The sequence below is a fragment of the Narcine bancroftii genome, chromosome 5 (genome assembly GCF_036971445.1).
Source record: "Narcine bancroftii isolate sNarBan1 chromosome 5, sNarBan1.hap1, whole genome shotgun sequence".
In the NCBI taxonomy this organism is placed as follows: domain Eukaryota; kingdom Metazoa; phylum Chordata; class Chondrichthyes; order Torpediniformes; family Narcinidae; genus Narcine; species Narcine bancroftii.
In genome coordinates, this window is record NC_091473.1 from 72,871,330 (window position 1) to 72,897,333 (window position 26,004).

Sequence of the window (26,004 nt, forward strand, 5' to 3'; positions counted from 1 at the left end):
TCTCAAATTATAAGTAATTTTTTTCCCAATGGAATGGATTTTTGTGTTTCTGCATGCACTCTATCTATGCCCAGGTAGGAATCTGACTTCCAAGTAACTGCAGTACATTTTCTTGCCACTGCCAATACTATTTTCATAAACTATTGAGTAGGTGAAAGGATTAGTTTAGGATTAGTTCCCTCAACATTCCCAAACAAAAATAAATCCAGATTTTGCAGGTATGAAATATTAGCAATTTGTTCCAATAGTTCCCCTACTTTTACCCAAAACAGTCTTACTTTCAGACACATCTATGTGGAGTGCAGAAAGGTATCTTCCTCTCTACCCACCTAAAGCACTTATTGATAAGTCCAGTTTTATTTTATGCAGCTTATACAGTGTGATATATAATTGATGTAAAAATTATATTGTACTAATTTGCATTGCCCATTGTGTTCGACATGCACCCTCTACACCAGTGATTCTCAACCTTCCCTTCCCACTCACATATCACCTTAAGCAATCCCTTACTAATCACAGAGCACTGATGGCATACGGTGTACAAAGTGTCATGTGAGTGGGAAAAAAAAGGTTGATAACCACCACTCCACACAAATCCATCCATAATTTCTCATCAATTGAAATATTAAGATCCTGTTCTCATTTCTGTTTAGAATTCACCTTTTTAAACTATATTTGCTTCTTATCTGCTCTTTTACCAGGCTGCCCTTGTATCCTAATTTGTCCACTTTCCACAAAGTTATCTTTGAAATTGTTGTCCCCATGTCCAAGTATAATCCCTTGCTTTCTATATTGTATTTAATGGACTCAGTGTCATGGACAGCAAAGATTGCCCATCCCTATCTGAACTTGAGAAGGTGGTGGTAAGACAAAAATTTCTGGAATAGTCATAGGAATGAGGAACTTCATTTACTTAAAGGTACTCGATCAGATTTTTGCTGCTAAATGGTGATTAAGAGGAAATATAATGGATGTTAAAAATTGTGAATGTTTTTGAGGAGTTATGAAGAACCTTTCAAAGGACTCAAGTGATCAGTCACCAGAGCAGAGGGCATAGAAATGATAATCAAAGGAGTTGGAGGAAGCCTGAGCATTTTGTTTCACAGACAGAATTTATTTACAAACAAATATCCTTAATTATCCTTGAATTTTTTGTTCTATCTTCTGGAAAAAAAAGTTATTACCGTATAAGAAGAGACGTGAAACCCAAAAAAAAACCTCAACACTGAGTGTTGACTTATATGCCAGATATACTTTTGTGACATTAAATTCAGCTCAAAATCCATGCCGATCTAGCATGTAAATTGACCCATTAAAAGCAAATTCAGTGTTTAAATCAACCCTTGGAAAAACAAAAAAAAAGCCGACTACAACATATTTTCATTGAAATTTTTATTGAAAATAACACATTTAGACCCCTTCAAAATCACTCTTGCTATCCTCGTCTGAGGCAATGATGACCGCAAGCACATCCATACTCTCACTGTTTAAACAGTCATCATATGGGTCCCAGTCTGTATCTGATGAAGTGGTTTCAGCTTCGTCATCAGTGTCCCACAATAAATCATCTTCTGTGCTATCAATTTCACAAGAGATACCATACTTTTATCATAGTCTCTCATTTTGTCTCATGCCTTGAGCATGAAATTACTCAGCACATCAAGTGATGTAGCACGCATTGCTCTGCCTTTTGTAAGCAACTTTTCTGCACTTGACATCCATATATTGCATTCCTTGTGGACATGGTGTTTGAATGGCTTGTTCAAGCAGACATCGAGAGGTTGCAATATAGACATCAAACCACCCGGGAAAACTGCCACTTAAGTATTATGTAGTGCTAATCTACTTACAATGTTCTCAGTTAAGTGGCTACGAAACCTATCCCAGAACAGCAAACTCTGTTCTTTCCGTAAACTGCTTGGCTGCCTGTTTGTTCCACACATTGTCTATTCATAGTTTTACGTCACTTTCATCCCTCCATCCTTTTTCATAAAAATGTAGGGAATTTTAGGTTTAATTTTGCTTTTGATGATTACCATGGGTCTTAACTTTGTCCCATTGGCCATGCATGATAACACCTGGTTATTTCATGGTTTGCACAGTTTTAACACCTTTTTATTCCACTGCTCTACTGCCTATCATGTCAAAATTCATGGGGGTTTTGTCCGTTTCTGATATTTCCCAACGCAAATTAGTCTTTCTGCCAGTTCCGTAGAATAAACTGCTGAAAACTTACAACTTTATGATCAAAATCTTTTGGTAATTTCTGTGCAATTTTGTTTTTGGCAATATACCAGATTTTTTCTGTTTATGAAACAATTGCACCAGCCTACTATAGCCTCAGAATCATCACTGATGTGTGGATGGGGCTTGGACCACTGCAGTGTAAGTGTTCTTATTTTAATTTCAGGTGATTATGTAGCATTTGCAATGTGATTTTCTAACTCTGGCCAATGAGTGATTCCTTTTCTCAAAGAACCTTGCCTTTTTGGTATTTTTCTTAAAGTCTCTTCTTTCTTCCTCCAATCTCTTATCAACTTCTCATGCACATCAACAGTTGTTGAGTTTCTTGGCCATTTCTATAACTTTCAACTTAAAAATAACTTCATACTTTCATTACGAGTTGCATTGTGTTGATGGACCCAGCAATCATCTCCAGCCAGCATCCAGCAGATCAATTTACATGATCTTTGGGGGTCGATGAATATGCCAGTTAGCAGCCCATCTCAGGCATCGCGATCTTTGGGGGTCAACTTATATGCCGGTCAATGGGCCAACTCAGGCATCCAGAAAATTGGGGTCGACTTATATGCCGAATATACCATAAAATGTAAAAATGAGCCTGAAAAATGGGGTTCAACTTGTATGCTGGTTTACTTATACGTGGGTTGACTTATATGCCAAAATATATGGTAATTTGTTCCCGTTTGTTGGATTCAACACATCTATGAATAAGTTAAATGACTGGTGTGGAAGGCCACACTTTCTTTTGTTTATCATTTTATTCTGTCATAACTTCCTTTCTTTGAGCTTAGGTTTGGATAAACATTTAAAGACTGGCATGTTTTACTTATAAAGCCTATGGAGAATCAATTTACAACTAACGTTCTTAATCAGGTGAAAGGAGCTACTTTTAAAATCCAACTGGTTAAGGTCTGAATAGGCGTGCAAGTATATTAGTGATGATATTGTTAAATCAGCCAAAAAATAGCTGACAAGCTTATAACATTTTTCGAAAGGCAGGAGCACACTTGCGTGCAACAGTCAGCTAACAACTACCATGCAGCCATGATGTTTGGGACAAAGACAGCTTTTAATTTCTAATCGAACAATTCAAGAGATTAAATGAACATGTGAAATTTAAAATTGTGGAGCACTGGAGAAGGAAAATGTGTATTTGTGCCAAACATTATGGAGGGCACTGTTAAGTAATTGATGGTAGCATAGCAGGTCAAATTTATTTTATGTATTTAAATTTTTTTTTTGCAATTGGTGTGAATTTTATAGCAGTCATTTTATTATTTTATTTTATTTGGAGCATCCTGATACCCACGTTATCTGTTTTTTTACTATTTAAAATTAAATATTCACATGCAATTAATCAGTTAGCAAAATCAAAGGTTCCTTTGTTATTTAACCCACATTAATTCTAATTTCCTCAATGCTTTCTGGAGTCAGTAGTTTGATGTTCAGCTTCTAGATCTCTGTCAACCCTCTGGTTTTTCTGTCGACAATGGCTGGTCAGCAGGAGGAGTGATTAGATAAGGACATTGGCATAATTATTATCAATTTACTGGTGGGCTCATATGATATGAAAGGAATATTTATTCTGAACTGGATTTACCTCAATAATTTGGACCAGGTGATTTATCACAGTGCTCCACAAGCCGGATACATACACTGCATGTCTTTGCATCTTTAGTATTGCAGACAGGATTTTGGATGTGGGTTTGAGTTTGTGGTTGATTCTACTAGATCCTCCAGCCACATTGATAATGCAGTTGAAGTCATTATCCAGGATGACTGGCCAGGAGAAGTGGGAGCTGCTGGAAAAAGACCAGCAGAGAGATGATAGATAGGTACTGATGCACATGAGTGGGATGGATTTGAAAGTTGTATTTGCTATGAAGAAATAGAATCCCTGAGCCCAGTGACATTGTTTCCTGCAGGAGAATAACCAGGTTACAATTGCTGCATGATTAGATGGATTCCATGTGGTGCCACAGTTGCTGCCACTTGATAGTACAATAAATTACAAAACAAATAGCAAGTTGATCTTAAGAGCATAAGATATAGGAACAGGAGTAGGCAGCTGGCACTCTCAGGCTTCTCTACCATTCAATAATGTCATGGCTGTTTTGTGCTTAGATGTAGCTCCACCTCCTCCATGTGCTATGACCCCTAATTCCATTACGATTCAAAATCCATCTGTGTCTTAAACACTTTCAATGAAGCAGCCTCTACTGATTCACCACACTTTGGTGGAAGCAGTTTCTCCTCATCTCCGTCTTAATTTACTCCCCTGAATTTTGAATCTGTGACCCATAGTTCTTATCTCACCTGCCAGTGGAAATGACCTCCCTGCTTCTATTGTACAGTATCTATTTCTTTCATAATTTTATCTGCTTCTGAAAGATTATCCTCATCTATCAAAACTCCAGCGAGTATAGTCACGGGCTACTCAATCTCTTCTCATGAGCTAACCCCATCTCTGGAAACATAGTGGTAAACCACCTCCATAGCTAGTGTATCCTTTCTCAAGTAAGTGATCAGTACTCCAGTGCACACGGTATTCCACTATGGCCTCACCAGTGCCCTGTACTATTACAGCAGTACCTCCCTACTCTTAAATTCAGTCCCTCCAGCAAGGAAGGTCAACATCCTGTTTGTCCTCATGATTACCTGTTGCATATCCAAACTAACGACTTGTGATTCACTTAGAAGCACTGACAGGTCTCTCTGCACAAAATTGATAACCTTATAGTGGCAGTTACACTGCTCCTTCAATAACACACGCAACCACATGGGTTGAGCTCAGTGAGCAGACTAGTTTATTGCAGGCTGCTGGGCTGCACTTATACTCCCAGCCCAGACCTGGCTGAGAACCCCACTGGAGGGCGCTGATGTCACCCGGGCATCACGTGGTCACCAAGCGTGGGTTTCTGAGGCCCAAGCTGGAAGGAAGGGAAACCCCCGATGGCGCCATTTTGGCCTGCTGCCCCGCCGCGTGGCTTACAAGTGGGGCCAGTTCGCCTGCCTTGCAGTGAGCCACCACACAGCCCCCCCCACCCCCCAACCTGCACCAATGTCTTTTTTTGCTGGGCGGCCTCGCTTCTTGGGCTGGGCAATGACCACGGGCTCGGTGGGATCGAGGTGCACTGGCTTCAGCCTGTCAGTGGTAAACAGCTCATGCCTGCTGCCCAGGTTCAGCGTGAACGTCGAGCCGGAACACTGTATAACCCTGTATGGCCCCTCGTACGGTTGCTGCAGAGGTGCCGCGGTTGGGCCCCATCGAACGAAAACGAACTCCACGGAAAGCAGCTCACCATGAACATGAGTCGGGCGGGTGCCATGCCTGTGCGGCAGTGGAGTTTCGAAGGAGTCCAACCATACCCTGAGGTGAGGAAGTAGTTCATGTGGCGACTGCTGGGGATTGAGAGGTGCGTTGACGAACTCACCAGGTAGTGTCAGCAGTGCACCATAGACCAGCTCAGCTGATGACGCCTGCAGATCTTCATTGGGAGAGGAGCAGATGCCCAGGAGCACCCAAGGCAGTGCGTCCGTCCAGTCAGGACCAGTAAGGCGGGCCATGAGTGCCGATTTAAGGTGGCAGTGCAGACGTTTGACCAGTCCTTTGGCCTGCGGGTGGTAGGCTGTGGTGCGGTGTAGCTGTATCCCAAACCTGTTGGCGAGCTGTGCCCTGAGCGCAGATGTGAACTGGGCGCCACGATCGCTGGTGAGGTGAGCCGGGTTGCCGAACCGGGCGACCCAACCATGCAACAGGGATTGGGAACAGGAGTTGGTGGAGGCATCTGGCATCGGGATCGCCTCGGGCCAGTGAGTGGTGCGGTCCACCACCATAAACAGGTATTGGTTGCCCCAGGAAACGGGTAAGGGCCTGACGATGTCCGTGTGAATGTGGCAGAACCGTTCCCGGACGTGCTCGAACTCCTATACGGGTGCCCTGGTGTGCCTGTGCACCTTGGATGTCTGGCAATGGGTGAATGTTCTGGCCCAGCCTGCAATCTGCTTCCGTAGCCCATGCCATTCAAACCGTTCTGCCACCATCCGGACCGTGGACCTGATGGACGCATGAGAAAGATCGTGGATGTGACGGAAGACCTGCCTGTGCCACTGCTGCGGAACCACTGGCCACGGGGTACCCAAGGAGATATCGCACAGGATGGTGCCTTTGCCGCTCGGAGTTGGGAGGTCTTGCAACCGCAGGCCGGTAATGGCGGTCTTGAAGACCCTCGTCTCCTCATCAGCTTCCTGGTCCTGGCCGAGCTGGTTGAAGTCGAGGCCGGTCGCAAGAGTGCATCGACAACCACATTGTCCTTCCCTGCCTTGTGCCGAATGTCGGTGGTAAACTCCGACACGAAGGAGAGGTGACGCTGCTGGTGGGCCGACCAGGGATCCTTTGGCATCGCAAGCGCCTGGGTGAGGGGTTTGTGGTCGGTGAAGATGGCAAAAGTCCTCCCCTCCAAAAAATAGCGTAAATGTCGCACCGCCAGGTACATACATGCCCAGTCTTTGGCTTGGCTTCGCAGACGAAGATTTATGGAGGGGTAATGTCCACGTCAGCTGCAGGCTCGTTTGTGGTTGACAAGTCCGATGCAGGACAGGCAGACACGGTTGCAGCGGTTGCAAGGGAAAATTGGTTGGTTGGGGTTGGGTGTTGGGTTTTTCCTCCTTTGTCTTTTGTTTGTGAGGTGGGCTCTGCGGTCTTCTTCAAAGGAGGTTGCTGCCCGCCGAAATGTGAGGCGCCAAGATGCATGGTTTGAGGCGAAATCAGCCCACTGGCGGTGGTCAATGTGGCAGGCACCAAGAGATTTCTTTAGGCAGTCCTTGTACCTCTTCTTTGGTGCACCTCTGTCACGGTGGCCAGTGGAGAGCTCGCCATATAACACGATCTTGGGAAGGAGATGGTCTTCCATTCTGGAGACGTGACCTACCCAGCGCAGTTGGATCTTCAGCAGCGTGGATTCGATGCTGTCGGTCTCTGCCATCTCGAGTACTTCGATGTTAGGGATGAAGTCGCTCCAATGAATGTTGAGGATGGAGCGGAGACAACGCTGGTGGAAGCGTTCTAGGAGCCGTAGGTGATGCCAGTAGAGGACCCATGATTCGGAGCCGAACAGGAGTGGGGGTATGACAACTGCTCTGTATACGCTAATCTTTGTGAGGTTTTTCAGTTGGTTGTTTTTCCAGACTCTTGTGTGTAGTCTTCCAAAGGCGCTATTTGCCTTGGCGAGTCTGTTGTCTATCTCGTTGTCGATCCTTACATCTGATGAATTGGTGCAGCCGAGATACTGGTTGACCGTTTTGAGTTTTGTGTGCCCGATGGAGATGTGGGGGGGCTGGTAGTCATGGTGGGGAGCTGGCTGATGGAGGACCTCAGTTTTCTTCAGGCTGACTTCCAGGCCAAACATTTTGGCAGTTTCCGCAAAACAGGACGTCAAGCGCTGGAGAGCTGGCTCTGAATGGGCAACTAAAGCGGCATCGTCTGCAAAGAGTAGTTCACGGACAAGTTGCTCTTGTGTCTTGGTGTGAGCTTGCAGGTGCCTCAGATTGAAGAGACTGCCATCCGTGCGGTACCGAATGTAAACTGCATCTTCATTTTCAAGGTCTTTCATGGCTTGTTTCAGCATCATGCTGAAGAAGATTGAAAAGAGGGTTGGTGCGAGAACGCAGCCTTGCTTCACGCCATTGTTAATGGAGAAGGGTTCAGAGAGCTCATTGCTGTATCTGACCCGACCTTGTTGGTTTTTGTGCAGTTAGATAACCATGTTGAGGAACTATGGGGGGCATCCGAGGTGCTCTAGTATTTGCCAAAGCCCTTTCCTGCTCACGGTGTCGAAGGCTTTGGTGAGGTCAACAAAGGTGATGTAGAATCCTTTGTTTTGTTCTCTGCACTTTTCTTGGAGCTGTCTGAGGGCAAAGACCATGTCAGTAGTTCTTCTGTTTGTGCAAAAGCCACACTGTGATTCTGGGAGAACCTTCTCGGTGACACTAGATATTATTCTATTTAGGAGAAAACTATTCTTGCGTTCCAGGGGTGGAGCAGGCGGCTGAAGAATGCCATCGGCTTCCAATGCCCATTCACCTGCTGCTCCAGGATGGCACCGACGACTGTGGCAGAGGCATCGACAGAGAGTGCCATATGCAGGTCGGTGGGCGAGTATGGTGGTCTTTGTGAGGGCATCCTTGGTGGCCTCGAATGCGGTGCAGGATTCTGGGTTCCAAACGAGCGTCTTGTGTTTGGCTGCGATGAGGGCGAACAGCAGCTGCATGATGCACGCATCTCCCAGGATGAAGCAGTTGTAAAAGTTGACCATACCTGTGAACTCCTACAGCCCCTTGAGGCTATTCGGGCGTGGGAACTTCCTGATGGTGATAACCTTCAAAGCGGCGGGCTTGGCTCCTTCAGCCGTGATGTTATGGCCCAGGAACTGCATGGAATCTTTGCTGAACTGGCACTTGTACGGGTTGATGGTAAGGCCGAAGTCGGCCAGCCGGAAGAAAAGGGCACGTGGGTGGGCCTTGTGTTGCGCCCAGTCCTTGCTGGCGACAAGGATGTCGTACAAATAAATAAAGACGAAATCCAAGTCCCTGCCCACAGAGTCATGAAGCGTTGGCAGGTCTGAGCGGCGCTCTTGAGGCCGAATGGCACGCGCAGGAATTCGAACAGGGTAAAGGGGGTGACAATGGCCGTCTTGGGTATGTCCTCAGGGTGCACCGAGATTTGGTGATATCCGCGCACCAGGTCAACCTTGGAGAAGACCCTTGCGCCATGCAGGTTGGCTGTAAAGTCCTGGATGTGAGGGATGGGTTAACAGTCGGAACGGTTGCCTCGTTGAGCCGTCGATAGTCTCCGCAGGGACGCCAGCCACCAGAGGCTTTTGGGACCAGTTGGAGCGGCAAGGCCCACGAGATGTCAGACCGTCGAATGATCCCTAGCTCCAACAGGTGCAAAAACTCCTCCTTCTTTACCTGGAGCTTGTCAGGCGGGAGCCGGGGTGCCTTGGTATGAACCGACGGGCCCTGGATGGGGATGTGGTCGAACACCCCGTGGCGCAGCAAGGCAGCGGAGAACTGTGGCTTGAGGAGTGTCGGGAACTCGTCCAGGATCTGCTGGAACTCGTCTCTGGACGTGCTGCTCACGGCCATCTGCGGTTGGTCTGAGTGGGAGGCGTCGAGGCGAATGGCCTGGAAGGTTCGGGCATCCACCAGGCATCTATCTCGGAGGTCCACCAAAAGCCCGTGTGCGAGAAGGAAGTCTGCACCCAGGATGGGAGTCAGGAGGCACGAGACGGTGAACCTCCATGCAAAATTCTGTTGGCCGATCTGGAAGTGGACTGTCTTGTCTCCATACGTCCAGATTGCCGTTGCGTTGGCCGCACGGAGGGGAGGTCTACGAGGTCGGTTCCTGGATTCGATGGCTGTGGCTGGTATGATGCTGATCTGGGCTCCAGTGTCAACGAGGATCGGCCGGCCGCTGACTGAGTCCCGCAGATAGAGAAGGCCGTGTCCTTGGCCAGCCGCCGCAGCCATTAACAGCAGCCAGCCTGGTCGTTACCCTGGAATGAGCAGGGCTGACAACACTTCCGATCCTTGGCTCCGCAGCACTGGTGGTAGAAGCAGAGGTCTGAAGTGGATGCTGTGGCCTTGGTTATGCTCTTGGGGGCCCCTGCAGGGTCTGGGTGCTCTACCGCAGCACTAGTGTTGGGCTTGGCGTGGTCGTGCCTCGTGACCAGCTGGACCACTGAGCCTTCCGAGAATCGTGTGAGCCATAGCTCTTGGCCCTTCTGGGCGACCTTCCTTGGGTCAGTGAAGCTCTCCTGAACCAGCAGTGGGCGGATGTCCCCGGGCATATGTTCGAGGAAGATGCGCTTGAAAAGTGGGCTGTTGATGTGCTCACCCATGAGCACATCTCGTTCATCAGTTTCATCGGGGACCTGTCCCCCAGGGCGTCGAGGCGCAGCACCTGAGCAGCACGCTGGTGTCTGTATAGTCCGAGGGACCCGGTAAGCACTCGCTTGATGGTCTCGTACTTGTCCTCGGCGGGTTGGTGCTGAACAAGGTGTAGCACGCGCCTGGTGGTGGCCTGGTCCAGGGCAGCGACCACATGGTAGAATTTGGTCGTGTTGGATGAAATCTGGCGGAGCTGAAACTGGGTCGCCGCGTGGCCGAACCAGGTCTCTGGCTTCTGAACCCAGAATTCAGGCAGTTTCATGGCTATAGCACTGATCCCAGGCTCACTCATGATGGGTTCAAAGACGTTTGAACCAGTCGGGATCACCAATTGTAGCGGCGGCTACACTGCTCCTGCAATAATACACGCAACCAGACGGGTTGAGCTCAGTGAGCAGACTAGTTTATTGCAGGCTGCTGGGCTGCACTTATACTCCCAGCCCGGACCTGGCTGAAAACTGCACTGGAGGGCACTGACGTCATCCGGGCGTCACGTGGTCCCCAAGCATAGATTTCTGAGCCCCAAGCTGGAAGGAAAGGAAACCCCCGACGGCGCCATTTTGGCCAGCTGCCCCGCCGTGTGGCTTACAAGCGGGGCCGGTTCGCCTGCCTTGTGGTGAGCCGCCACACACTCACACTTAACAATGATGTACTCCATCTGCCAAACCCTTGCCCATTCACTTAACTGATCGATTTCTCTCTGTGGACTGTCTGTAACCTCCTCACAATTTGCTTTCTCACTCAATTTAATATCATCAACAAACCTCGATTCCTGACACTTGGTCTCCTCCTCCAATCATTTCCTGACCTAGGTGAGGTGACCTGATGTTGCAATCACTCAGTGCTAGTGAAACTGCATTTTGTTAGATGCAGATTTTTTTAAAAAATTAGACATGAGGTTATTTCGACCCATAAGTCCATGCCACCCAATTTACACACAATTGACCTTCAACCCCCAGAATGTTTTGAATGGTGGGATTAAACCTGAGCCCCCAGGGAAAACCCATGCAGAGACGGTTAGAAAGTACAAACTCCTTACAGCTGGTGCTGTTAAGGCATTGCACTAACCGCTATACCAACTGTGACGCCGTTTAATATTTATTTTATATAAATATAAAACAAGTCTTTAATTTCATTTTAATGATAAAAGTTTGGCCTAAAATTGAAAGACAATTTGTTTCTTTCTTTCAGCCTGTCTATTACATGTATGAATTGGCACATATGCCCAGGACTGAGGTAACAGTGTAGTTATAATTTAGCTGACAACTTTGCTGCGGGAAAACAATATGTATTGTTGGTTTGGAGGAGCTGTTTGGTTAATATTTGAAGATTCCTCAGTGGATTCCTGAAGCTTGAATATCTTGCTCAGCACCACTTCATGAAATATGAAGTATGTGCATTGAAAAGCAAGACAGTACTCATTCCTGATGATTATTTGTCATTTTGGGTGGTGAGTTTAATAGAAGGTCAATAAAAAAAAGTATGAGATAAGTAATAAGTCTAAACAACACTGGAATGATTCAGTGGATAAAAGATGAAGGTCTACCTGTATCTGCATTTAGCCAATTTATTGTTTGATGCTCTGGGATTGCATTGAAATTATCATGCTTCAGCTAAATGGCAGATGGTTTAAGAAGTGACATGGCACCCAAGAGATGTAAGTGACATGGTATCCAAAGAGAGAAATAAGATAGGTCAATTACTGGTGGCTTCCGAAAGGCATCATAGCAGCATTGAAAAAGAAGATTGCAGCCAGGCAGATCTATAATGCAGGTGAAGTCAGATTTCATTGAATCTAGTTGTTGACAAAGATCTTGTCATTTGAGACTGGATAACATTCTCTTGGCCACAAACAGAGCAAAACAGAACTAACCCATTTCGGTTCTACAAATGCACCAGTTCTCATTAGCTAACGGTCATTATGATTGGCAAAGCAGAAAAAAAATGCTGATTTAAATGATCTATAACTACAGACAGAAGTTTAAAGGTATGGCAGAAGTGAACCAGCACAATATGCAAGAGTGATTTGACCAGTTCCTTGTAGCTGGACCTTTCTGTAATTGAAGAGTATGCAAGAAAGTCTATCCCACTACTGGATAACTGTTCTTCTTACATCAGAAGATTATTACATTTTAATCAATTTTTTTTAAACCATCAACTATGAGTAATGCAATCAAATCCCATGTACCAGGAAGAGATTGCATATATAAAGGAATCGTTGCAAATGTTTGCATGTGAAAACGATGCTGGGTACGGTTTCTGAAATGGCCAAAGAATGGATTTCAGTGAAGCCAATCGTGCTGATCACTTCATGAAGCAAGATTGTTCGAGAGGTCAATGGTGACACAAAGATGGAACTGTATCAAGATTGATAAGGCTTTCATTTGCCTTTGCCAATATTGACTCTTATGCAACTCTTATCCTAATTTGCGAGACAATAAAAGCTCATGATATACTATCCAACAGTTTAGATTTGTTTTCATGTTTGCTGCTACAGCAATAAAACAAGAATGGAATAATATTTGAGTGGCACTTGATGGGGAAAATCTGATGTAAAGGATAATAAAAGTTCCATTCTTTTACTGATGGTAAGATCTAAAAGCTAAATTCTTCCAAAAAAAAGATGCACAAGATCACATTCTGTCATTTTATTTGCTGTCACAGTTTTCAATTTGCAACAAAAAATGTGCCATGCAGTTAGGACACAGCCATTATTTAAAGTAAAAAGAAACAAAAAAAAGCAATTGTTTGTTCTGCTCTTGCATGAGATTTCAGTCCTGATTTTGAAAAAAGGTTGTAAGACCAACTTGCCACTTGTAATAACACTTTCAATAAGAGAAACAGTAATGGTTTTGTCATTAACAGTTGAATCCAAAAAATAAATTTCTTTATATTTTCCAACTTGTATCTGGATTAAACATGGATAAATAGTATTCTTTTTCACTTAGTAGTGGAGGCGGAATGTTAGGAAATCTTCACTTACTGAAGGCAACATCTTAAAAGGGCAGGAAAGAATCAAATAATGTGAGGAAATGTTATTGGCTCAATCTGTCAGCCAAAACAGAGGCATTTAGAGAACCAGCCTAAGATACCAGAGATATTTCTTGCATTTTGGTTTGAACAATTAAGATGAGCTGAATGTTGTGTAATCTTCCACCACAGTTTCAACTATTAAGGTATTCATATTTTGAAAAATACCTTGTTAGGAAGATTATACATCCGTAACAAAGCTATACTTGTAGTGTCTCATTTGGCAGAAGGACAATTATCCAAATCAGGGTAAAAAAAAAAGGAAGGGATGATCTGGAATTCCTTACAAATAGAAGATTGGGGCATTTTATCCCATATCTACCTTGTGTCCTTATTTTGACAGGCCTCCATTCAAAATTATTCACCAATCTCTCAGTTTTGTCATCTGATGGAAGAGTGACAACATTTAATTTATAAATTTAGACATACAGCACAATAACAGGCCATTTTGCCCCCTGAGTCCGTAACACCCAATTAACCTACATCCCGGTTTGTTTTGAACAGTGGGAGGAAACTGGAGCCCCCAGGAAAAAGCCATGCAGACATGGGGAGAATAGTCAAACTGCTTACAGACAGTGTGGGATTTGGTCCCACAGAGTATGAGAGTAACAACATTGCATGCTACTATTCTAATGTTTTAACTGGCACTTCAGCTGTGGCTAATGCTATTATGTATATATCCAAATTGAATGTATTCTCCATAGATTGTCTTGCATAGGATATAATTCTAGAGCAAACAAAGAAAGGAGAAATTCAGCAGGTCAGACAGCATCTGACTCGTTTATCAAGATGAAATGGGGGGGGGGGTGATATTATGTGTATGAAGGGGGAAGAAGCTGGGTGAAAGGCCCTAAGTGATAGGACAGAAGTTGAGAGAGAGGGGAAGGGAGGGAAAAAGAGGCAGAAGGGAATGTAAGTACAAAAGTGAGTAAAGAAGAGATAGAAACAGTGGAACCAGAGGGAGTGGGGGTAACGTAAACTTAGAAAAATCGATGTTCATGACATTAGGTTTAAGGCTCTCCAGGAGAAATAAGATGTGTGTTTCTTGAGTTTATGTCTAACCTCACCCTTACATGAGGCCACGGACAGATATACCATTGTAGGAATAGTTGAGGGGAGTTAAAAAGTTGGGCTGCAGGAAGCTCAAGTTTAGACCTACAAGCAGACCATAGGTATTGGGTGAAACAGTCACTCAATCTGTGTTTTATCCCACCAAAATGGAGGACAAACCAAGTATACTGAATACAGTAGATTAAGTTGGATGATGTACATGTAAACTTCTGCCTCACTTGGGAGATCTGCTTGTGGACTTGGTGGTGAGGGAGGGGGAAAATGTATGGTACAAGTTTTGCACTTCTGCACTTACAGCAGGAAATGCCTGAGATGGTGGAAAGCTGGGTGAGGATGGAAGAGTGGACTAGGGAGATTCAGAGACTTATGCTAGCGAAAAGTGTGACTGGAAAGGAAAAGGGAAAGATGTGTGGGTCAGGGGCGTCATGCTGAAGGATAGTGTGTCAGATGTGGAAGCTGGTAGGGTGGAAAATGAAAACCAGAGGAACTCTCTTCTTGCTCTCCCATGGGGTAGAGGTGGGGCAAGAGTAAAAGTGCGAGAAATAGAGGAAATACGTAATTTTACTCATTCTAACTTGGTCTTTATTAAGGGTCCAGACCTGAAATGTTTATTGTCCATTGTTACTCAAGAGGCTGTCTGACCTGCTGAGTTCTTCCAGCAATTCTTTATTTGCTCAAGATTCCACTATCTGGAGGTTTTGTACTTCAATATAATTCTAGTGTTTTAGTTGCAGATTTTATACGTTACAGACCTACAGAAAAATGTTCTGATCATTATAAATTTCTATTACATTCATCCTTTTTCTAGATAAATAAAATCTCAATTCGTTGCTGTTTAAGTAACCACATACTTATTCCAAGTTCCCCCAAGCTCAACTCAAGCCAGCTGAACCGTGCCTAATGAGGGAAATCACGGATACCATTAAAAACAAAAACAAAGCATATATGGTAAATGGGCTAGGAAAAACAACAAATCTGAGAGCTGAGAGAAATTTAGAAGAAGGTAAAAGGTCAAATTAGAAGCAGAGGTAGAGAAACAGAGTATAAGAGTAAACTTACAGGGAATATAAAAACTGAATGCAAAAACTTCTTGAAAGTTTACTAGTAAAAAGGAAATATAGGTCCCTTGTAGTCAGAATCAGAAAAATAGATAACTTCTTTCTTTGGCTTGGCTTCGCGGACGAAGATTTATAGAGGGGTATGTCCACGTCTGCTGCAGGCTCGTTGGTGACTGACAAGTTCGATGCGGGACAGGCAGGCACAGTTGCTGCGGTTGCAAGGGAAAATTGGTTGGTTGGGGTTGGGTGTTGGGTTTTTTCTCCTTTGTCTTTTGTCAGTGAGGTGGGCTCTGCGGTCTTCTTCAAAGGAGGTTGGGGGAACTTGGAATAAGTATGTGGTTACTTAAACTGGATAGCCAATAAATGGCAGACTGATTGAAAAAATTCTTTGGTACTGTCTTAACCAGGGAAAATGCACATAACATTCCAGGAACTCCAGGGGTCTGAGGGACTAACAAAGAGGAGGAATTGATGGAAGTTGTTATCAGTTGTGCAATCATTTTTGGTTCGGTGCGGACTAGAAGGGCCTAATGGCCTGTTTCCGTGCTGTAATTGTTATGTTATGTTATTTTAGAAAAATTGATGGCATTGAATGTCTAAATTCCCAGGGCCTGATTGTCTCAATCCCAAAATATTTAAGGAGGTGGCTCCTGAGATGATGGATGCATTAATGAGCATTTTCCAATTCTTTCTGCAAAGCAGATCAGTTGCTATGGCTTGGAGGGTCACTAATTTTCCACCATTTTTTAAGAAAGGAGGGAGAGGTAAACCAGGGGATTATGCACCAGTTAGCCTGATTTGGTAGTTGAGTAAACGCTGAAGACAATTATTGAAGTTGTCGTTTGTTGCTCATTGGAGAGGAGCAACAGGATTAGTCCAAATCAGCATGGCTTTATGGAAGGGAAATCATTCTAGACAAATCTTGTGGAATTTTTTGAGGATGTGACTATTGGAGTAGATAAAGGTGAACCAATTGATGTGGTGTATTTGGACTTTCAAAAGGTTTTTAATGAAGTTCCACACAAGAGATTAGTGTGCAAAATTAGAGAATGTGATATAGGAGTTAAAATACTGATTTGGATAGAAAACTGAATGGCAGGCAGGAAGCACAGACTAGTAATTTCTTGTCTATTTTCAGATGAGCATACCAAGTGCACCTAACATCACTGAATTAATGAAATGTAGATTTTTCCGATGAGTTATCTGATCATTTGAGATTAAGAAGTAATTAATCAGTAATTGAACTCGAGTAAAATAAATGGTTGTTCAGAAGTTTTGGAATATTTTGAGGTAAGTGTAAGGTAGTGCACCAAAGTGGATTGGCAAAGCGAGACCATGATTGGGTACATTTGTGATGCATTTTGGTTGTTTCAATTTTACTCCACTTATCTACATAGAGTAACAATCTGTCAATTTTTTTTTGTAATAGTGTCACAAGCAAGGCCACCACCAAATCAAAAGAAGGGTAAGAGCACGATTCAGTATTTATGTTTGTTTCTTTGTTTTATGTTCAGGGAAAATATACACTTGTGCAGCCAATGAATATTATTGAAAAATTTCATTGGACAGTATTGTTATTAAAAGAAGCTCAGTACTCTCGGATGTTGAAAAATAATTGACAGAAGTCTTTGTATTTATAGTCTGTGTACATTAGGACAGCATTATGATTGTTTTGATTGTGACCTGAAGAAGCTGTTTCATTTACCCCAGACTTCTTTGAGTAATAGAAAAAATGACAAGTTCTCTTTCTTCCTTCCAGGTTCTCGAACTCCTATCATTATTATTCCTGCAGCTACCACTTCTTTAATTACCATGCTGAATGCAAAGGACCTTTTACAGGACCTAAAGTAAGTAGCAGAATAAATTGTCTGATTTGGGAATTACTTAATGTTGGTATGAAATAAATCTTGGCAGTAAGGAGTTATGAGGGATTGATTTGGTCTGTAAAAGAAAAATAAGGGTTCTGTACACAACTTCACACTTGAGATGAATAGATTCCCTTTCTTTGAAGGAATTGAATTAAATAGAGAAGAAAAACCTTAGCCCATATCTATGGATTGCCCAGAACATAACTTTAACATCATTAACTGCTCCCTTTTTGTAATTCAATAAATATGTCAAAGATAATTTTCTGATTTCATATTGTTTTTAACAAACGTGACTACCTGGAATGTGTTTATCACTTCACTGTTAGAACAATAGAACACTACAGCCCAGAAAACAGGCCATTCAGCCCTTCCAGTCTTTGCCAAAACATTGTACCGCTGGACCCATTGACCTGGACCCAATCCATAACCCTCCAGATTTTTCCCATCCATATATCTATCCAATTTATTCTTAAAACTTAAGATAAAGGAAGCATAGGCACAAAGTCCCCTGTCACTTTCAAAGGAAGTGGTTCTCTGAATTTAAAGGGAGTTTATAAAAACGAACCCCAGGTGAGGCATGAGAATTTCAGACCAGTAGGATTAAGAATCATCAGAATTTGAACTGGGGCAGTAACTTGGAAGGTTTTTCTGTCTGTCATTTCTGTGAAACTTCATCCCTTTTTTCATTGTATGCAATGCCTTTGAACTGCAGGTAAGTTTCTTAACTATTTTGATTGCACAGCCGAGGAATTAAAATAAAGATGAACTTACAGGAAAAGAAAAACAGAAATAATTTGAAAAAAAAGTTTCAGGTGATTTGCCAGATGTCGGGAAATAATTCCAACTACATTTTTATGCGACATTTTATGTCACCAGGTCTGTGCTACGTGATTGAGCACTTGAAAGTTTGCTGAATTTCGTGGAGTTCTTCATCATTTTGTACTCTATAATTGCAAATATTTTCTGACAGAATTTGCAGTGTGGAACAGTCAAGCGTATTTTTATTTATGTTTCTAAGCATGCTATTAAGAGTATTAAATAGGTATGCAGCTCTCCAATGTTAAGTCCAGAATATTAATTGAATTTTGGAAAGTTATTTTGTTTGTAGTCTGGTATGAAATATAATCGAAGCATGAAGTTGTATTATTTAATTGGTCTGAATGAGATTTACAATGACAAAATAATGGAATTGTCTGACATACTCTATTTCAAGATATAGTTCTGACAGTTGACTTGAGGTATTACTAAATATAACAAAGAGGATCATTGAAAAATAAAGATTTAAACTACTGAAGGGCTAATAAGAGTGTAGATTTATCAAATACAAAATGTCCATTAAAAGTTGTATAAACTAATTTTATCTTCAGGCACATGATTTGTTTCTAATCATGAAGGAATTTACTCTTCTAAATTTGTGGCAACCTTGAGAGATCTGTGGATTTGAACCCCAAAGTCCCTCTGTTCTTCCACACTGTTAAGAATCCTACCATTAATCATGTAATCTCCCTTCAAGTTTGGCCCTTCAGAATTCGTCGCCACACTCATCTGGTTTGAAATCTATCTGTCACTTTTCTGCCAAACTCTGCATCCTGTCTATATCTTGTCGTAACCTACGACAACCGTCTGAACTATCCGCAACACCTCCAACCTTCATATCATCTGCAAACTTACTGATCCATCCACTGAGTCGGCGTGGGTGGAAGTCTGAAATAGAAAGGGAGTTATCACTGTGCTGGGAGCCTCCAAATAGTCCTCGGGACACAGAGGAGCAGATAAGCAGACAGATTTTGGAATGATCTGGGAAATGCAGGGTTGTAGTTATGGGTGATTTCAACTTCCCTAATATTGACTGGCACCTACTGTCTACAAGATGGGGCTGAATTTGTCAGGTGTGTGCAAGAAGGATTCCTGACAGAATGTGGACCGGCCCACCAGAGGAGTGGCCTTACTGGATCTGGTTCTGGGGAATAAACCTGGTCAGGTGGTGGTCCTCTCAGTGGGGAAGCATTTTAGAGAGAGTGACCACAACTCCCTTAGCTTCAACATAGCTATGGAAAAGGATAAAGACAGTCAAACTGAGAAAGTGTTTAACTGGAGAAGGGCTAATTATGAAGGGATTTTGCAGGAACTATCGAGAATAAATTGGAAACAGATATTTAAGGGTGAACTTACAGAAGTAAAGTGGAGGCAATTTAGCGACCACTTGTGCAGGGTTCAAGATAGGTTTGTCTCACAAGGAAAAGATGATAGGAAAAGGGAACTGTGGCTGACGGAACAGGTCAGGTAACTAGTCCAGAGGAAGAAGGAAGCATACATTCAATAAAGGAACCAGGAAACAGGAAGGGCACATGAGAAGTATATGGTAGCCTGGAAGAAGCTTAAAAAATGACTTGTTCCAAGGGGGCATGGGAAAGACTTGGCATGTAGAAAAAATTAAGGAGAAGCCCCCAAGTGTTCAATGCGTATGTAAAGAACAGAAGAATGACGAGAATGAAGGTGAGGCCGCTAAAGGATAATGGAGGCAGATGAAGTTGGAGAGGTCCTAAATGAATACTTTGCATCAGTTTTCACAGCAAAGACGGTGCCACTGCTGCAGCCACTGTAGCAGGAGTGCTGCTGCTGGTGCAGACCGTGGGAAGTGAGGGAGTGGAGTTGCAGGGTCCCATAGGGTCCAGCCGCCCAGTTGACGACCGTCAGCTCCGCACGGGCTTGGAATGGCCCATTAAAGGATCTGATGGTGGTTTCAGTTGAAATCCAGCGACCACGGTTCTGTGCCATAGATGGTGACGCCTATTAATTTGCAGTCGGCACAACTGGTTGCAGACTCCGGGGAAGCAGAGGACTGGAACAGGGCACTACTGGTTAGGAAGATCACCTCCCACCGACCCCTTCTGAGAAGGAGAAGCAAAAGAGACAACTTATGGGACTGTGGCTACCGAAACAGCCCAGTGAGGGGCTCTGCAGCTGAGGGACCAGTGCAAACAGCGAGCTGCTGGCGACCCGAGGTGAGAAACTCACGGAAGCTGCAGGCTGCTGGAGACTGCTATCGGGAGACTTGTGTCAGGCTGCAGACTGCTTGAGTCTGACCTGAACTGGAGTACCAGGTATCGGAACCGGAATGTGAGTTGGTGCAAACGGAGCTGAAAGGTCCCTGACCATGTTGAAGATTCAGGTCTGGAGCTTGGATTGCCAATGGTTTGGATTGGACTCTGTGTGTCTGCAGAAGCCCTGGAGGTGAATCTTCAGATACTCAGTGACTCTGGGGAGGGAACACTCTATTTTGCATCTCTTTCTCTGGCTGTAAGAGGTGCTCAGGCAATTTCTGCCAGTGGCAAATCTGTCTGCCTTGCAGCAGGCAAAAGGAAATGTCAAGTAATACGACTCTGTTTTATTACTATGACAATATCTTGAATCTTGAGAAAAGGACCTTAATCATGGCAAGGTCGAAATTGAACAGGCCTGTGTGCTGGAAAAGGCGCACACCACCTCATCGAGGCCCCACCTCGTGCTGTGAGCCCAAGATTCCCACTCCTGCCTGGTGTTCAAGGCCCACTGCTGCTGGCGCTCGAAGCCCAACGTTCACTGCTGCTGCCATCAGGAGACCAAGGTCAGCCGCTGCCTCCGGGAGCCCAATATCCCTGGTCAGTTTGGCTCTGAATTTTTTTCAAAATTTTTCAAATAAATGAGAATTTCTGATTTGTTTCAGATATTCTCATTTATCTGAAGTTTAAAAAAAAATTTGGGTAACTAAGGGTTTCAGAGAATCTGATTTTGGATAATCAGAGTAGTACTGTATATATTGAAATGTAACTAAATATTTGTGGCCTACCTTTATTAATGTTAGTTCATCGTGTGACAGAGTATATAGTTATATATATATAGATATGTTTTTGGGAGATAAATTGGGAATGGTTTGTTAGAGTAGGTCACATACAAACACTTTAAAACAGATCTTATTTGAAATACTGGAGCTCTGCTAATGCTAGACATATCGGGGCCTCAAGCTTTTGCAAGAGCTTTGAAAAGTGCTCAAGAGACTTCACTAATGAATTGTTATTTACAAAAGACAATAGATGAAAGAACTTGTTGGAGTTGCATATTGTCTGGAAGATAACTTGCTGTTCTGAAAGGGTCATGTCGTTTTGCAAGCAGAGAGAGTCAAATAGGCTTTCTTTCAGAGTCAGAGAAGGAGAGGGAGAGAGACAGAGATCACTTGTACAGGCAAAATAAACAGCTGGGACTGGAACAGGACAAGCTGGCAAGCTTATGGAAACCTCATTTGTAAGACAGCTTGGTCAAAGCCCTTGTAGTTCATGAAAGAGGAAAGGACTGGCTGTCTAATGTTTCATTTGGAATAAGAGAAACAAGAAGGAACTCTGTGGTGACCTGAAAGAAAGAAGTTATCATCTGGAGAACCCTGACGGGGGAAGTTTCTTCGGCAAGACACTGGAGTGGCTGATGAAGTACATCAGTTGTGGATATCTTGGAAGAACAAATCTCTCTCTGAAAACCGACAAGAACCTTACTGAGTGGTAACCATTTACCTTTCAAGCACCAAAGCCTGGTGAACTTTATAAATGTGAAATTCTGTGCACAGTATAAGAATTGCCTCCAACCAGTGAACTTGGAGGAATGAGAAGTGAGATTGGACTGTGAACCATAGAACTTTTCTGAACTTACACACACATTACATACACATGCGCTTAGAATTAGGAGGGGATTAATTTAGGTTAAGTACGTTAATGGTGATAAGATAAAGTTTAATTCTATTTTCATGTTGAAAGATAATTAAAAGCAACCTTTGTTTAAGTAACCATTTGTCTTCGTGAATATCTATTGGTGCTGGGTTTATGGGTCCTCTGGGCTCATAACAATAGGCCTGTCAAAGCAAAAACAGCCAGAATTGCTGTTGATTGATTACTTTGTTAGAAAACCATTATAACATTCAAAATGGTCGCACAATTACCATTGGTTGCTAATGTATCTCAAAATTAGAATGTTTTGATTGACAGCATAATTGAGAAAAATTGATACTAAGATAACCTCTGGTAAGTCATTACAGGAATATTTACCAAATATTTATGGAAGTTCATGTCCAAATATCTGCATGAGTTCTTGACAATATAAACTAGAGTGTAATATTGATCACTGTAATGAAAATGTCCATATAACCAACCACTTAGTATGACTTATGATTTGAATTCTACAGGAACATTTTGGTATGAATGGCAATCAGTAAATTATGCTTGTTTGGCATAAAATTGTTTATAATCTATAGCATTTTATAATCTATAGCATTTTATTAATTTTAACAATACTAATGAATCAGTTATTATAACATGTCATTTCAATATGATAGTTCAGGTCAACAATTATGTCAATAAATATAATGGTACAATTGGATTATACTGCAGTTAGGAATGAAAATAATCTAGAAAATTGGTTTAAATGCCATTGATAAATGAAACAATTGACTTAAGTAAGAGTTTATGGGGAAGTTAAGATGAATGCCATGATAGTATTAGATATTTAATTAAAAGATTAAAATGCAAAATATATTTATAATTTTTTAAAATCAATATATTGTCTAATATGGTTAGGAGTTCAATTTTGATAACTTAAAACAATATTTTAACCTTCTGACATGGAGTGTAGCAGATTCCCATTCACTGGAATTATCTTCAGATAAAATGCAAATAAATGTAAAACAAAGACACTGTTACTTTACTTATTTTATTTTTTTATATAGTAATGTAAGATGGCTGTGATATAAATTTTTGCACTATGATTCCATAAAACACAGAATTTCATAACAATAAATTCTGATTTATAATCATCCGATGACATTACCATAAAAATAAAATAAATTATAATAACAATAATACTGCACGAAAAGTAAGGCTGTGACCTTGCTTCATTGATTATTCGGGAATCTGATGGCAGCAGGAAAGAAGCTGTCCTTATGCAGCTGAGTGATTGCCTTTAGGTTCCTGTACCTTTTCCCCGGTGATAGCAGAGTGAAGAGGGCATGGCCTGGGTGGTGGGAGTCTTTGAGGATACCGGCTGCTTTTTTAAGACACCACCTCATGTAGATGTGCTTGATGGAGTGAAGTCTGGTGCCTATGATGTCACAGGCCAAGTTAACAACCCTCTGGAGTTTATTCTTGTCCTGAGAGTTTGTACCTCCATACCAGGCAGCGATGCAACCTGTAGAAGTTTATGAGAGTTTTCGATGGCATACCAAACCACCTCAGACACCTTACAAAATATTGCCACTGGCCAGCCTTCTTTGTGATTGCATCAACATGGAGGCTCCTGGACAGGTCCTTGGAGATGTGGACGCCCAGGAATTTGAAGTTCTTGACCTTCTCCACTACTGAGCCTTTGATGAAGATTGGGTCATGTTCCCCTGACGTCCTCTTGAAGTCCACAATCACCTCCTTGGTTTTCCTGATGTTGAGGGCAAGCTTGTTGTCATTACACCATTCAATGAGCTGATCTGTCTCCCTCCTGTACACTTTCTCACTGCCGTTTGTGAGTCTGCTGACAACCGTGGTGTAATCGACAAACTTGTAGATGGCATTGGAGTTGTGCCTGGCCATACAATCATGGGCATATAATGAGTAGAGCAGGATAACTAGTAAATGAGAGACTATGATTTCTCACAATAAGTAGCGAAGACATGGGAAATTAGATCACCAATGCTAACATCTAATCCATCTTCTTTGTGTGACGTGTCAGTGGTGAACAGTTGGAGGACACTAGGATATATTGTATTGGAATAGATTTTGAATATAGAATTATGCCATACACATTCCATAATTTTAAAAGACAAACTGAACACCACACTGTTGGAAAATTATATGGTTCATTTTTTGTCTCTGTAGTACTATAATCAATGGAACTTTTACAAATAAAGGTCAATGCTAATTTGATGAGATTGCTTGTAGATATTTTTGTTTTGTGAATGGAGAATTGTGATTCATATTCCTGTGCATGGATTGGTATCATTTGTACAGCTATTTACAGGAAAGTTAGAAAATCAATAGTGCTTCTTTTGCTGAGCTCAACCACAACTTTTTATAAATTTGAGCATATTCATTCCTTTTATGTCATACTAAACATAGTATATTGTTCAAGTTTAAAGACTAGAATTTGAAATTCTAAATGGGGTGCAGCTAACTGTTATATGTAGTTATTAACAATAATGATTCAAAGGAAGCAATTCATTTGAGTTGGAACATTTTGATTGTAGATAAATCAAGACTTAGTAAGAAATTAAATTTAATTCCTGGCATTACTGGATCAAAATATGGAAACTAGAATTATTTTGTGTTTAGTATGTATTACCAAATGAATTAAGAACAAATGTAGCCTTCCAATGCTTCATCCTGCTGTGACCTTCAATAAGATCATGCCTGATCTGATTACAATCTCAACTCTGCATTCCGGTCTGTCTGCAGTAGCATTTCGACCTTTGTTTATACATTTTAAGGAAGAGAGTTGCAAAGATTCATGGCCCTCCATGAGAATTTTTTTTGCCTCATATCTGTTTTAAATGGGCTCACCTTTTTTTTTTAAATAACCAGACCTTGTTCTAGATTCTAGAAACCAGCCTTTCCACATCCATTATGTCAAAATCCTTCAGCACTTTGTGCCATTCAGTCTTCTACAATTTAGAAGATACAAAGTTAGCCTAAGCAAACATTTCTAATGACAACCTGCCCTTTCCAGGTATTGGTGGAATATACCACTGAATTTTTTTTTCTAGCGTATTAGCTTCCTTGTTCTCATGCATAATTTCACTGATAGAGGCATTGAGTTTTACAGTATGAAACCAGATCATTTGGCCCAACTTGCCCATGTGGGCATTGCTAGTCCCATTTGCCTGTGTTCAGCCGATATCCCTCTAAACTGTTTCTATCCACATACCTGTTCAATGTCTTTTGAAAGTTATAATTGTCCGCAATTTTAAATCACTCCTTCCCATTTTAAATCTAAGTCCTCCAGTTTTAGATACCCCTACAGTTGGAAAAGATGATAACTGTTCACCTTACCTATACCCCTCATGATTTTATAAACCTTTACAAGGTACCCCTGTGGCTCCAGTACTACAAGGAGAAAAGTCATCGCTTATCTAGCCTCTCCTTATGATTGAAGCCCTTCAGTCGCAGTAAGATTCTTGGGATATTTTCTGCCCCCTTTTCTGCTTAATGACTGGGTGACATGAACTGAGCTCAATACTCCAAGTGGAGTCTCACCATCATCTTATACAGTTGTAAAATAAAAACCCTGGTCCTTTACTCAATTCCATGACCGATGAAGGCAAGCGCACCAAATGCTACCTTCTAGATGATATTGAGCCAAGAGGCTTATTACAGATTTTTCCCAGATTTGGAAAATAAACAAACAAATATGTAACCAAATGTTAGACAAAATGTTATGACAAATAATTAAGCATAAAGTGGAAGTGAATATGAACAGTTTCTTTGTGGATATTTAAGAGGTGACCATATGTAAAGGATTTGAGGCAGATGGGGACAGATGTTAAAACAATTAATTAAGCACTGACATTATATTAAAACCTAACAGCAGTGTGACATATGTTTAATGCAATCATACCCCAGAGGCTGGTGGAGAAGCTCGCAGGACTCAACACCCCTCTCTATAATAGTATTCTGGACTTCCTAATCGAAAGACCACAGTCTGTCCGAGTTGGCAACTGAATGTCTCAGAGCTTTGTGCTCAGTCTGCTCCTCTTCACGCTACTGACCCACAACTAC

At 42.4% G+C, this 26,004-nt stretch overlaps 1 protein-coding gene across 1 annotated transcript in view; it reads left to right on the plus strand.

Annotated features, from left to right (window-relative positions):
* The window catches only part of cdc73 (cell division cycle 73, Paf1/RNA polymerase II complex component, homolog (S. cerevisiae)), a 328,288-nt gene that overhangs the window by 223,794 nt on the left and 78,490 nt on the right, over positions 1 to 26,004 (plus strand). Inside the window, exons 12-13 of the mRNA XM_069937837.1 lie at positions 16,783 to 16,818; positions 17,113 to 17,200. Of these exons, the coding sequence (XP_069793938.1) occupies positions 16,783 to 16,818; positions 17,113 to 17,200 (124 nt within the window). The remainder of the gene's footprint in view (positions 1 to 16,782; positions 16,819 to 17,112; positions 17,201 to 26,004) is intronic.